Here is a 13,682-nt window from a genome sequence, read left to right on the forward strand (position 1 = left end):
AATAGAGGTGTCTGAAGCCTGAGACCACTTACCTGAAACATTTGTTTGATGTTATTAAGGATAAAGAATGCTCCACAAATGACTGACTATGGGGGTTGAATATTTTTGGCAGGACATTTGTGGACAGAATTAGTTTTTTTTATTTTACATTTTTATTTAAAATCTATTTGTTCTCAAAATCACTCAAAAGTGTATTAAAATCTACTTTGACTGTTTACGGAGGTTTTAGTTTTTGAGTTTTAATTCACATCACCAGAACATATTGCTTGGTCAGGGGGGTTGAATAATTTTGATTGCAATTGTATGCATGTATGTGTGTGTATATATCTAACTATCTATATATATGATATGATGCAATCGAATATCACAGCCAAGCAATAATAACTCAGTATCTGATGGTAAAAAAGTAGGTCTGAGTTTAACAACTTTAATTAGGCATGTTATAAAATATCGATATAATGATTATTGATCGGCATGTTATTTTAACAATATCTTTTGAGCCATCGATATTTCAACATTAGCTGAACAAAAGCCTAATTTGTGTGCTTTCCAAATCACTGTGAGTTGGCCTTGTTTAATGTAGTCTGGTGTAATAGCTTTGGGAAGCCACCAGGGGGTGATATAACATTTACTGAAGCCATTAGCAGGTAGGACAAGAAACAGTTCAAACTATGTTGTTAATCTAGTCAGCATACGCACAAAACTTACAAAGCATTTTATACTTAAAGAATGAACAAAGTGATGTTGGGGAGTTTGCAGGTTGGCAGTGCATGAAACTGGTGTAACTGCGTAAATTGAACGTTTAGAAATTTTACAGTTTCTCTGTATGGGATTTCATTCAAGCTATCAAACCACAAAAATACATAATTTTTAATGAAAATACATTGTGTAGGCTATATGAAAGATATATACACACAATACATCATCCAGTGATGGATAGAGAAAGTAATCTTTGCCAATTGATAATGATTTGTGTTCGAATTGAATGGAAAACTATGCAAGTTTCGCTCCATGGCACTGCACAATTTTGAGCAGCCTCTGCAGTTGTAGTTGGGCGTACCTACATAGAAAATAATTGTTTAATTTTAGTATGTGCCATGTCGTATGCAAGAAGTGTACGGTGTGGATCCCCCTTTAATCTATCCTGCCGCTCACACTAAACCAAAGTTGTGTCGAGAAATATGTTTAAAGAGACAAACTACAGTGCAACGAGCAACTCAAATTGTATCTGAAAAAATGCTGATAAATATCGATAATCATCTGGAAAAATGTATGATTATCGATGCATGAAAAAAGCATTGATCCCAAGCCCAAACATAAAGCATGGCAATATCAGTGTGCCCGTACAGTTTGCTTTACTTTTGTCCAGTATAGTGCCTTAATGTAAGTGGCTCTGACAACAATGAGAATTACCAGTTTCAGCATTTCTCCTTATTTGGATGACCTGCTTCTTCATCAATTTAACTGGAGGGAGTTATATAAAAGCACACAAAAAATTATTGATACAATGATCTATGAATGCAAAATTGTGAGAACAAGAATCGCAATATGTAAATACATGATTGATTTTGCACAGTAAAAAGCAACATTCGTGAGTGGGCAGCTGAACTTGAGGGAAGGCTGTGCAGAGTAGGTCAGGAGCCTGGCACCAAGACAAGGACATACTGGCACATTTGGCTTGACACTGTCTCACACTCGTATATCGAGTTACTGGATCATTCCCTGTTGTCACATTTCACCACTTGACCGATGCCCTCGTTTCAACATGAAAACAATAACAGTCCAGTTTTTCAACAATAATCTAATGTACGCTCACTTTTACACACACATGCACACATTAGAATCATTGAGAAGATCATTAAAGGCTCATTACAAAAGACAAAGGCATGGATATACAGCTTAGGCATGTGTTGCATAAGTACCACAGTACATTATATGGGCTAAATAAACAGAAACGTGGATGCATTCACATGTAGCATGAGCATTGTGTGCGTGTTTGTAAATGCCTGCTCAGAACCAAACAGAATCCACGCAGCAGACCTTGTGTGGCTGGGGCCTCCAGACCTTCCCAGCGCTGACTGTGTCGTTTCTTCAGGGTGATGTCAATACGGGACGGAGTAAAGGCATATCTGGACTGATCTGGCTGGATTAGATTCCTGAAACAACAGCAGAAATTAACAACCCTTCAGTAAATCACCCTATGGTCCAGTGACTTGAGATCAAGGTGCCCATCCAGAACTCTTACCTGAGTTTAACCTGCCATTTAAAGACAGTGTTTGGTCCACAATTCGGATGAAGGCGCAAAAAATTGGGATCACTGTGGACAGAAAAGTTTATGATGAGTGGAAACAGAGCCACATGTTTGTATTAGTTTGTGAATGACAAAAAGCCTTTAATTGTTCAGCAACACATGATGTGTAACTAAATGCTAATCTATGCCATTTTCCATATACCGTAATTTCCGGACTATAAGCCGCAACTTTTTTCCCACGCTTTGAACCTCGCGGCTTATACAATGACGCGGCTAATATATGGATTTTTCCCGCTTTCAAATGTTTTATATATATATATATATATATATATATATATATATATAAAAACATTCTGTGACGTGCTCAGTTTTTTGGCAGCGTGAAGCTTTCATTAGACCAATGAAATTGCCGAACGGGTTAAGGTCAAAACAACTTTTTTTGTTTACTGTTTAGATTAAATCGAGCGCGCTCAAACTTCCCATCATTCTGATTACGGTAGTCATTTTGTCACCCTCACCATGGCAAAGACATGGAGAAACGCATATGATGCTGCTTTCAAGTTGAAGGCGATTGATCTGGCTGTTGAAAAGGAAATAGATCTGCTGCATGGGAGCTTGGTCTTAATGAGTCGATGATAAGACGCTGGAAACAGCAGCGTGATGAATTGACTCAGTGCAAAAAGACAACTAAATCTGAGGCTATTCAACTCCGACACCGAAGGAGATGACTTCAGTGGTTTCAGTGCACAGGACGAGGAAGATAGTGACCAATGACTTTCTTGGTAGGCTACTGTTTACTGCAAATGTTTTATTACAAGCTGTGTGTGGCAGCGGGGGCGTGGTCAAGCGCCCGTCCGGGAGAGAAAAGCTGTAAGGGCGCTTACACCTGCTCTAAATTATGTCTAACACCGGAGTCTAATTTCAAGTGCCCTGCTTCACGTGTCCTTCTTGGGAAAACTGTCACACGGGCACCAGTGTGACAGTTTTCAGCAGGGCACTTGACGTTCCAGGTAAGGCTTTTAATGGCCACAGCAATGTTTACAATCAATTTTATAAAGTTTCTCAATTCTTCTATGCGCCAACACTAGACTGACGTGTGTCACTCTCTCAGCTCTGTGGCTGCTGCCTTTTTATGCCGCTCTCCCCATGCTTACTGAAATTAGACACCGGTGTTAGACATAATTTAGCTCAGGTGTAAGCGCCCTTACCGCTTTTCTCTCCCGGACGGGTGCTTGAACACGCCCCCGCTGCCACACAGTGTTTCGTTAAAGCCTGAGTAAAGTTCATTTGTTTCAATGTACCGGTAGGCACCTGCGGCTTATAGACAGGTGCGGCTTATTTATGTTCAAAATAATATTTTATTTAAAAATCAGTGGGTGCGGCTTATATTCAGGTGCGCTCAATAGTCCGGAAATTACTGTACTACTGAGTTGGATGCTTTGCTGAATTTGAACCTGGTCTGGAAGATAAGAGTGAAGTCTTGTTCCCTGAACAGCACCCTGGATGTCTCCCGGCAAATTTCTTTCACGTAGATGTTAACAACCATCAGATCAGTCCCTTTCTCATACGAGTCATTCTTCACAAGATTCAGGTTTACCATCGGTTCAGGACCTAAACACACATTAGTCATGAGAAAAAAGGTACCCTATAGTACATTCCAACTAGTGTGTTATCATGTCTGAACTAGACCAAATAAATAAACTGACCTTCTGCATCCTCTTCCTGGTTTTCTCCATGTGGCTCCTCCTTGGACTTGTCTCTCTTCTCCTCTGTGCAGCTTTTCTGAGGGAAATCCTCTGTCTTGGAGGCAGTGGTTGAGATAGGCTCTCCAGATACCAAATTATGAGATGGAAGCATTTTAGGGACCTGTGCAGCAGCCTCTGGCTTCTTCTCTTCCTTTCTGTTTTCTCGCTCTTCTGATGCTATTCTTTCAGCGCATGCGTCACCAGAAGAGTGTGTTCTCATGGGAGATGAAGAATTCTCCTGCTGTGCCACCTTTGGATTACAGAATTGGGAGAGTACCTTGCTCTCATCTACTTCAACCTATAAACAACATAAAAGGACAGGCCACAGGGTGTGAGAGACTCCCAGAATATTGAGCCAGAGTCACTTGGACTCATTTTATGGTGCTTTTGTAGTCCTTTTTGGTGCTTAACAGCCCCTGGTCAATTTTGCTTTTACTGTATGGTTAAGAGCAGTGTGAACATTCAACTAAACAAAGCTTTTAATGCTACACAGAATAAAGAAAACCAAATGGGTTTGGAACAACATGAAAGTAAATTACATTAATAAGGGTAAAAATATATATATTTTTTTAACTACCGGTATTCTTTAAGAGGTATAAAGTCTCACCTGAGCATGGCTTCTTGGCCTACTGTCCAACTCTTTTACCTCCTGCGATGTCTGGCATGCTTGACCTTTGACCAGCAGCTGAGCCTTGCTGTCTTTAGTATTGCTAGATGACGATACAGCACTGCTATTGGCTGATGCGTTTGGATTTCCATTAACTGCTGGCTTGGATTGAGACTCTCTTGCCGAACTGGGGGCTTGAGTGGGCTCCTTTGTGTTTTTGCAGGGCTGTGTGGTGCGCTTCGCACTGGGCTCATTGTTCAGGTCTGCTTTATCACCTGATTTAAGCTCAGCTGCATTCGTACCTGAACTGTAAGTGTGCTCCATCTGTTTGGCTTTCATTCCTCGTTTCAACCCTCGGTCAGGTTTACCGCGTTTCTGCTCGGCAGAGTTCAGTGTGGATGTTTTCTGCGATTCAATGGTTTCAGCACATTTTTCGGACTGCCCTGTGGTTGACTGGTGGAGGTTACTGCCATTCTCTTTAAGAATGTTGACTGGTTCAGTTACTTTCTTGTTCTGTTCAGGGGAAACACAAATAAATATAGCTCAGTTGAAGGATATCTGACCAGGCAGAAATCCATGAGCACAAAAGTATAATGGTACAGTATAACAGGGTTCCAACCCCTTTTGACCAATGAATTTCCATGACTTTCCCAGTCATTCTTGATTTCCAGGAATACCATTTTTTTTTGTGGAAATTTCACTCACCACGAGCAATTTCTAGCCAAGCATAACTTTTACATAAGTAATTAAAATGAATTTTCAGAATTTTTTCATTTCCAGGATTTCCATGACCATGCAAACAATAGCAGATTTTGATAGTATGTCATTATCACAAAACAGAATCAAAATAAATGATTACCGCGAGGGTGGGCCAGGTGTTAAGGGGGATCTTCTTGTGCATGACAAGCTGCAGAACATTTGCTTTCTCCTTATAAAGCAGTTTACTGCAGGAGGCCTCAATCGCCTCATGGAGGTGACAGCTCCATTCACGGCCATCTGAAAAAATGCACAGTATTCACATTCAATATAAATAAATAAAAGACAAGCATAGCATACACCCACAAAAGGACGACAAACTTTGAAGACATAAGATTTAATAAAGACACGTTCACACACACATACACTCTTTACCTGGCATGTGGATATGACAGGCGGTATCAGAAAAGGCAGAGTCGATGTCCTCTACTCTCTGCACCCCATCTCCACAGTTCAGCCTGACAATCACCTCGTATGCACTCTGTTTCCAGTCGAGAAACAAATCTACAAAGTCAAATGAATATACATGTAGTCTGAATCTGTCTTTATGCCAATACAAACACAGTGATAGCCCCACAACCTATATAGTAAAGCACTGACACAAATATCAGATTACCAACTGTAATGAAAAAAGAAAAAAAAAGTTAAATATCTAGTGACAGACCTATAAGAAAATATTTTTGCCATTTTGAGATTATCGGCATCTGTGATATAAAAACCCACATTGCAACCAATCACTAGTAATAATAATGTCACAAGGTAAATGTATTCACTGTTGTAGTCACAACAACAAGCAGCAAGTTAAGGAAAGACAAAGTATTTCTGAAAACAAATCCAAGAGCCATTTATGTTTTTGTGCATTACAAACCCAAAAACAAAGAAACACACTTTCAAGAAATAAAGAACATTACCTGATTTCATGGTAACACTACTCAACCAGACAACCTGATAAAGCAGAAACTCCCCTCATTCCAAACACACGCATGACTAGTTGCTCTGTAACTGGGTATAGCATAGGTGCACATGCTAGTAAGCACATCAGAGAGAGAGAGGGAGAGAGAGAGAGCAGGAAAGAACGAGAAAGAGCGTGTTTATCTCTAAGGATCAGGCTTCAGAGTCAAGTGACAGCTCTTCCCATCCCCTTAACTCTCTCTCTACACACACACACACACACACACACACACACACACACACACAGTCTAAAAGGTCAAAAAGCCGCCTGTTTTTTTTGTGTACCACACCCCACAGCTGGACTCTATAGACCATTTTAAGGATGTAAACAATAACAAAGGAATTTGAACGCTACGAAAAAAATCCCGGTGTCTGCTTTTTTATAACCCAGAACTGTCAAATTAAATTGACTAGAGTTTAGTTTAGAGTCTAGCAACAGAACAAACAAGATATGGGCAAAACTGAAAATTAACAAGAGCATTACCGGATCCTTTAAATATGTTATGGAGGGTGAGGAAACAGGACAAGACAGACGAGAGGTGCGGATCCAAATGCGGTTTTTAATGACTTTAACACATAAGAAATAAAAGGTAAACACAAAGGAAAGTCCACGATGGGAAAAACTGGAAACTTGAACACAATGAAACGGATTAAACACGATGAAATGAAACAAAACACAAACAAAACTAAGAACTCGGGTAGGGAACACGGACCAGGCTAGGAAACATACAAGAAACGAACGACAATCGACAGAGACTCAACAAAGAACCAGGGTTTAAATACACAGACAAAGTGGAGACAGAACGAGACACAGGTGGAAACAATGATGAGTGCAGGCAGTGAGGGAGGCCGGGAATTGTGGGAAATGTAGTTTTAGACAAGGACAGTGAAACACGGGGCGGACAACAAAGAAAACGTGACATGGAGCGTGAACGGTGACGGGTGAAAAGGAAAACACGGAGCAGACAAGGAACCAAGACAAGAAAGTGAAACATAGAACACAAGACAACAGTGAACATGACAGAATAAAAGAAACTACAAAAAGACTACAAAACCAAAACAGGAATTAAACTAAACTTCACGATGACAGTACAAAAACAAAAGACAACAGGGAACATAACAAAATAAGACTGAAGTCAACAAATTCTCTCAAAGAACACCAAACGTTTACCTGAAGTGACTTATCCAGACTTGTTTTTGATACAGAGTGTGTCTATGCGAGAGAGGTGATGGAAGTGTATCGTAGTTTAGATGCACCCAATTATTTCCTCAGTAGTATGGTTGGAAAACTGGATCGCTCCTAATAATCAATGAAGCTTTTAACGCTGCAAGCATGTGACTTTTAGACAAATTAAGGGTTTTTATTTTTAGTTATATATAAAAAAATATATTATATATATATATATATATATATATATATATATATATATATATATATTAGTTCCTTGTGTGTCTCTTCTGTGTTAGTTTCTATAATACTCCAGCTACTCTTAAACTTGGCAGTGCAATACTGCAGATATATTTTGTATGACAAAATACTTATGTTCCTCATTTATTAGTCGCTGCTAAATGAATCAATGTAAATTACTTGTGCAGCTTCATTCATTATACTGACAGCGATCTATATTCATTTATAGAGCCCGGGAAAAAATACTAGCCAGCTAAACTCTACTTATCAAACGTACTATTAGTTGACAAAAATTGTGTTCACCAACCAAAGATAAGATGTGTGCTGCTACATATCCTAGAGTTGTTAGTACTGCACATATCAAGCTGTCTCAATTCACTGCAGCGGTTCATGCATTCATTTGTGGTTGCTTTGTCTGCAGTCTAAATGCTATAACTTCCATTAGTTCCAGGCATTCAGGGAGCATCCAGCCACCGAACAACATGGTCCACATTTTAATAATGACACTTTATTACAATCACATTTTATGTTAATCAAGTTAAAGTCACCTCCCACTGTTGTTTTGAATGAGTTTGACAACTAGCCGTAAATGTTCAAGGAACAAAGACGTCACTTCCTTAAACTGACAAATAGTCCTTGAAATGGTCTATAGAGAGAGACGTTACCATTGCCAGACGGGATGCCACTGCATCTTTTCAACGTACCCTCCCACATGGAGTCTAAGCTCACTGAGAAGAAACTCGACACTCGAAGAGGAGAATGAAAGAGGAAGACAATAGCTTGCCCATATAGGATGCATGTAGAGAGGCAATGAGGGCACTGAATAAAATAAAAGGGATAGTTCATACAAAAATTATAATTCCATCAACATTTACTCTAGAGGTTGACCAAAACATATTGCTCTTTCAGATTAATCAGTGTCAATAGTTGTCAATATGTTTTTTTTTTATTTCAAAAGTGTGTGTGCGTGTGTACACACACACACACATACACAGATGAGCCAAAAAATTATGACCACCTGCCTAATATGCTGTTGGTGCTCCACGTGCCGCCAAAACAGCACTGACCCGCCGAGACATCTAGCACCAAGACATTAGCAAAAGATCCTTCAAGTCCTCTAAATGGGAGGTGGAGCCACCGTGGATCAGACTTGTTGGTCCAGCACATTCCACAGATGATCAATCGGATTGAGATCTGGGGAATTTGGAGGGCAACACCTCTACATTATGTTCCTCAAACCATTCTCGAATTATTTGTGCAGTGTGCATCATCCTGCTGAAAGAGGCCACAGCCATCAGGGAATACCATTGCCATAAAGGAGTATACCTGGTTGGCAACGATGTTTAGGTAGGTGGCACGTGTCAAATTGATGTCCACATGAATGGCCGGACCCAGAAATTTCACAGAAAAAAATTGATTAGACCATCACACTCCCTCCCTTGTCGTCTTCCCACAGTGCATCCTGGTGCCATCACTTCCCCAGGAAAATGGCCCACACACTCTGTCCACATGATGTAAAAGAAAACGTGACTCATCGGACCAGGTGATCTTCTTCCACTGCTCCAAGGTCCAGTTCCGACGATTGTGTGCCCATTGTAGTTGCTTTTGACAGTGGTCATCATGGGCTACGCAGCCCCATACGCTGCACAATGCGATGCACTGCATGTTGTGACACATTCCTTCCGTAACCATAATTAAAATTTTTGTGACTTGTGCAACGTGACCTTCTGTCAATTCGAACCAGACAGGATAGCCTTCGTTGCCCTCATGCAACACACGGTCGCTGATTAATAAATGATTGTTGGTGCCAGTCGGGCTGGTTTGAGTATTTCTCCTCTTGCGGGTGAAGTCTCAATTCTCTGTATAGTAAATCCACTCCCGTGTTTATTATGCCAGGGACATGCATTGTATGTAATGTATAAGCATGCACTGCTCCACACAATTGGTTTCCTTTTTTTATTTGGATGTGCAGACGAGTCGAGAAAAAGTTGTTTAAAAGTTTTTAAGTTTAGTAAAGTTTTGCCCATTGTACAAAGGTGCCTGGGTTTGTTCCTGGAACAACTCGAGACACCTCTCCCATCGCGTGACATTTCAGGAAGTTAAAAAAAAATGGACACTGCATTTATTGCGTTAATTTTTGTTAACGCATTAAACAAAAAAATATTAAATCACAGATATTAATGTGTTGAATCTGGAGAACTTCTGGTGGCTTTAAAAAGGCTTAATTTGGTGAAAAATTTACTTTAAAGGGGTCATGACATGGTTTTTTTTATTGTATTATTATGTTCCCTTAGGTGCAATTATAGTATCAATATATTTTTTTTTAAGAAAAACTTTTAAAATCTAGTGATTTATGACCTTTTCCCACCCTGTTTCTCATCCTCTGATTCAAACAGTCTGTTTTGGGGGCGTTTTCCATTTAAGACTTCAGTGTTAATGCCCACTGTTATGATTGGCTAACGTCAGTGCCTATGTATCAATTATTGACGCCTCCAGCCAGAACAATATGCAAGTAAACTAAGTAAAAACACTGTGATTATTCATAATGAATGAAATTGCGCTTTAAAAAGTAGTTTAAAGTTTAAAATAGATTACTTACAGTTTGCGTCGTCGTTGTTCCCAGAATAGTCGGCACGGACTTATCTTTGAGCAACAGTTTTCTGGCAAAGCCAGCATCATATTGAGATTTGTTCTCAAAACAGTCATCCTTAAAATGTACAGAACAAACGCTTAAGTTAACACTGCCGTGACTGGGTCATCCGCAAAAAATAAACTGCATCCATTTTTCCCTGACGTCTGGATCTTTCGGCAGCTTATTCAGAGGTTTTGTTTGACCACAGCCAGGAACAGCACATCTGTGTGGCATCGTAATTTTCCTGTGCACAAGTAGTCTCTGTCAGAGCTCGCTGTCCATCGACTGAACACTTGTGAGGCGACGGCGATACTGAAATGAGCGTAGTCTTGCGCTTAAAGCGTAGTTATCTTGTGCTGGAGGCGGTCATATGCAAACGCTGTTACGTCACTTCTAACCGACACGTCACTTCTAACCATGAATCCAGAACGAGATGTATTTTGAGCTTGATTAAATAAATGATTCGTTTAGAATGGGGAGGCCGTCTTAAAATATTAAACTTGCAGGACGTTTTAATGATACAAAGACCTCTTATATACCAAAAGATCAAGGCAAATTTGGTTTCTCATGTCATGACCCCTTTAACACCACCTTAGTGATCGGTATCTGCAAAATCTACTAACAATAAACCTCTAATCTACATATCCTCAAGTTGTTCCAAACCCTTTTGACTTTCAATCTTCCATACAACACAAAATTAGATGCTAGGCAGAAGGTTAGTCACAGGCACCATCCACTTTAATTGCATCTTTTATTCATACAATAAAAGTGAATGGTGACTGAGGTGAACATTCAGCCTAGCATAACCTTAAGGCCAAAGTATACTTTGGTTGACAGTACTGGTAATCGCGCCGTGTACAGTATGTGTGACACAAATTTTGTCATCAGCACACTCGGAGCAGACTGGCAGTGCATGGGCTAGACTACACGGAGCGTCCTCATCTGTATGCATCATAGCCCCATGCGCCTGCTGTTGACTGTACTAAAAGAGTAATCGCAAAGTAGTCGTAGTGCGCATGCATCAAACGCATTCACATTCCTTCGTGGTCAGAAGACAATCTTTGAAAGGCAATATGATCTGGAACACACAAAAAAGAAGCATACATGGGCCTTTTTTGTGTTCCACAGAAGAGTATGATGGCCTGTGGGATTGTGATGAATACTCTGCAAGGCCTGTGGAATGAGGAGAGTTACTGATAGGCTGAGTGAAGTCTTCCCATGTGTGTTTGGGCAGAGCCGCTGTACTGACCTTGACAAAGCCCACCTTCAATGAACAGAGACTCACAGGCTCAGATTACAGCAGTTCAGCACTCAGCACAGCACTGCAGAGGCAAAACACATCCAGCAGACAGGGCACAGCCTGAAACACAGGCTAACACACACAGAGACTAAACAAACAAAACGTTCTTGTACACTTGCCAGCCTGGTCTGGAGTCTCAAGCATTAGTCATTCTAAATAAAAAAACATCTTCAGAAAATTAAGGTATTAGGAATGGCAATGGTTTGGGTTTGAATTGAAAGGAAAACTATGCGAGTTGCACTCTGTGACGCTGCAGAATTTTGAGTCATAGAAAATAAGTTCAATAAATCTTAAAGGGATAGTTCACACAAAAATTGTAATTCTGACATTTACTCAACCTCTTGTGTGTATATATATATATATATATAATAAAAAAATAGAACTTTCTTCAGTGGAACACAAAAGGACATGCCAGGCAGAAAGATACAGATTTACAGCCTCAGTCACAATTCATTTTCATAGTATGCAAAAAAGATGCAATGGAAGTGAATGAATGACTGAGACTCAAATCTACTTTTGTCTTCCACAGAAAATAAAACGTCAATGGGTTTGAAACAACATGAAGTTGAGTAAATGATGATCATTTTTCATTTATTGTGAATCTATACCTTTAAGTCAATCGGCTGGTCAACATACAGTCAGTTCAATTTAAGAAGCTGCTCTACATGTTTCAAATAGGTCAAATATTAAGTCAAGCATCTCAAAATCTAAAATTAGATGTCTATTCTCAATTTAGGCAATGTACGTGATAGTGAGTAACACCACTTTAGATGAATGCATTGCATACGTGCCTTCACCGCTAACCAGGTGATCATTTTGGTAATTATATAAATACCCAAACAGTTTAAACGGCCTGGATGATCGCCTTCTTGGATTGTCATGGAGTGACCGTCAAGATTTGTGAATCAGAGGAACTTTTGATCCTGAAGTTTTGATTCGGGCTGATAGAATAAGTGCTTCAGAGGAAGATATTTGTGGAGCACCCGACGTGAAGAAAACACTTGATTTTCATGAAGTTCGTGAATTACATCTGTTTAAATTAGATATGCGCATATTTGCAGACAGTATATGATATTAGTTTGATTGATATTTGCCTTTTTATCATTAGACTAGACAGTTAAAAGTTACAGGGAATTGTTGAGGAGAGAGAGGGAGAATGAGACAGGTGAGCACTTTAATATTATGAGTTCAAAATCGTGTGCAAGCAGGCGATTCTTAGCACACTCAAGAAACAAATCGGCCAAATGTATTGCCTGCTGCTGATAATTAAAAAAGTCAGAATATCGTCTGATTTATCGCAGCAGCGATATATTTGTCGACAGGCTTGGGGAGTAACGGATTACTTGTAACGATATTAGGTTACCAGGATACACAAATTAGGTAACTGTAATCGTTAGTTACAAAAAAAGAATCGTAATCAGATTACGGTTACATTTTAAAAAACTGGGATTACTATCAGGTTTAAAAGTTTTAATTTCTGACAAAAGAACTGGTGAATTTTCCTGACAAAGTGATACAGAGAGCTGTTAGTTTAGAGTGAGAGAGGGTTTAGATGCGCATTCTCTTTGGGTTCTCTCCCATGGTTCCCCTGAGTTCCCTCCTACTGTCGCATGCGCAAAAAACACCTGTCTCAAATCAACAAGAATTAATTTTGACATTATTCGCTCATTAAAAGAGAAAAACGAAACAACAAGTTTAGTGGAATTTATGCCTTTCAGCAGTGAAGATGCTCTCATTATCCAAGGACATGAGAATTTGAAGGTAATAAGAGCCACAGAGAAATCACATTAGATAGGTAAGCAAAAATGTGTTAATATAAAAATGTGTTACAATGAGTAAGCCTTAGTGCTGAAAGAAATCTGTGGCCCTCATCATTTGGCAGGAGCAGGAAAAGTTGCCAATAATGTCACGATTTTCCCATCGTTGCTGGTACGACATAGAAATCCCCTGGTTTGCATTGTTGCAAATGTGAACTGTACTATAGTAGCCAAGGCATCCTATATGTTATTCCGTTCTGTATTTAAGCTGAAAA

General features: G+C 39.6%; 1 protein-coding gene across 5 annotated transcripts in view; it reads right to left on the reverse strand.

Annotated features, from left to right (window-relative positions):
- The window catches only part of LOC127628673 (ubiquitin carboxyl-terminal hydrolase 19-like), a 44,785-nt gene that overhangs the window by 25,754 nt on the left and 5,349 nt on the right, over positions 1-13,682 (reverse strand). For 2 of the 5 annotated variants that reach the window (XM_052105459.1, XM_052105457.1), the window contains exons 3-10: positions 5,735-5,863; positions 5,463-5,599; positions 4,604-5,116; positions 3,958-4,294; positions 3,706-3,862; positions 2,246-2,317; positions 2,041-2,156; positions 1,414-1,464 (exon numbers count right to left, since the gene is read on the reverse strand). In XM_052105459.1, coding sequence (XP_051961419.1) covers positions 1,414-1,464; positions 2,041-2,156; positions 2,246-2,317; positions 3,706-3,862; positions 3,958-4,294; positions 4,604-5,116; positions 5,463-5,599; positions 5,735-5,863 — 1,512 coding nt within the window. Of the gene's footprint in view, positions 1-1,413; positions 1,465-2,040; positions 2,157-2,245; positions 2,318-3,705; positions 3,863-3,957; positions 4,295-4,603; positions 5,117-5,462; positions 5,600-5,734; positions 5,864-6,270; positions 6,710-13,682 lie in introns of those variants that run through there. The other 3 variants (XM_052105461.1, XM_052105460.1, XM_052105462.1) reach the window with 2 other exon arrangements.

Source organism: Xyrauchen texanus, chromosome 35 (genome assembly GCF_025860055.1).
Source record: "Xyrauchen texanus isolate HMW12.3.18 chromosome 35, RBS_HiC_50CHRs, whole genome shotgun sequence".
NCBI classification, from domain to species: Eukaryota; Metazoa; Chordata; class Actinopteri; order Cypriniformes; family Catostomidae; genus Xyrauchen; species Xyrauchen texanus.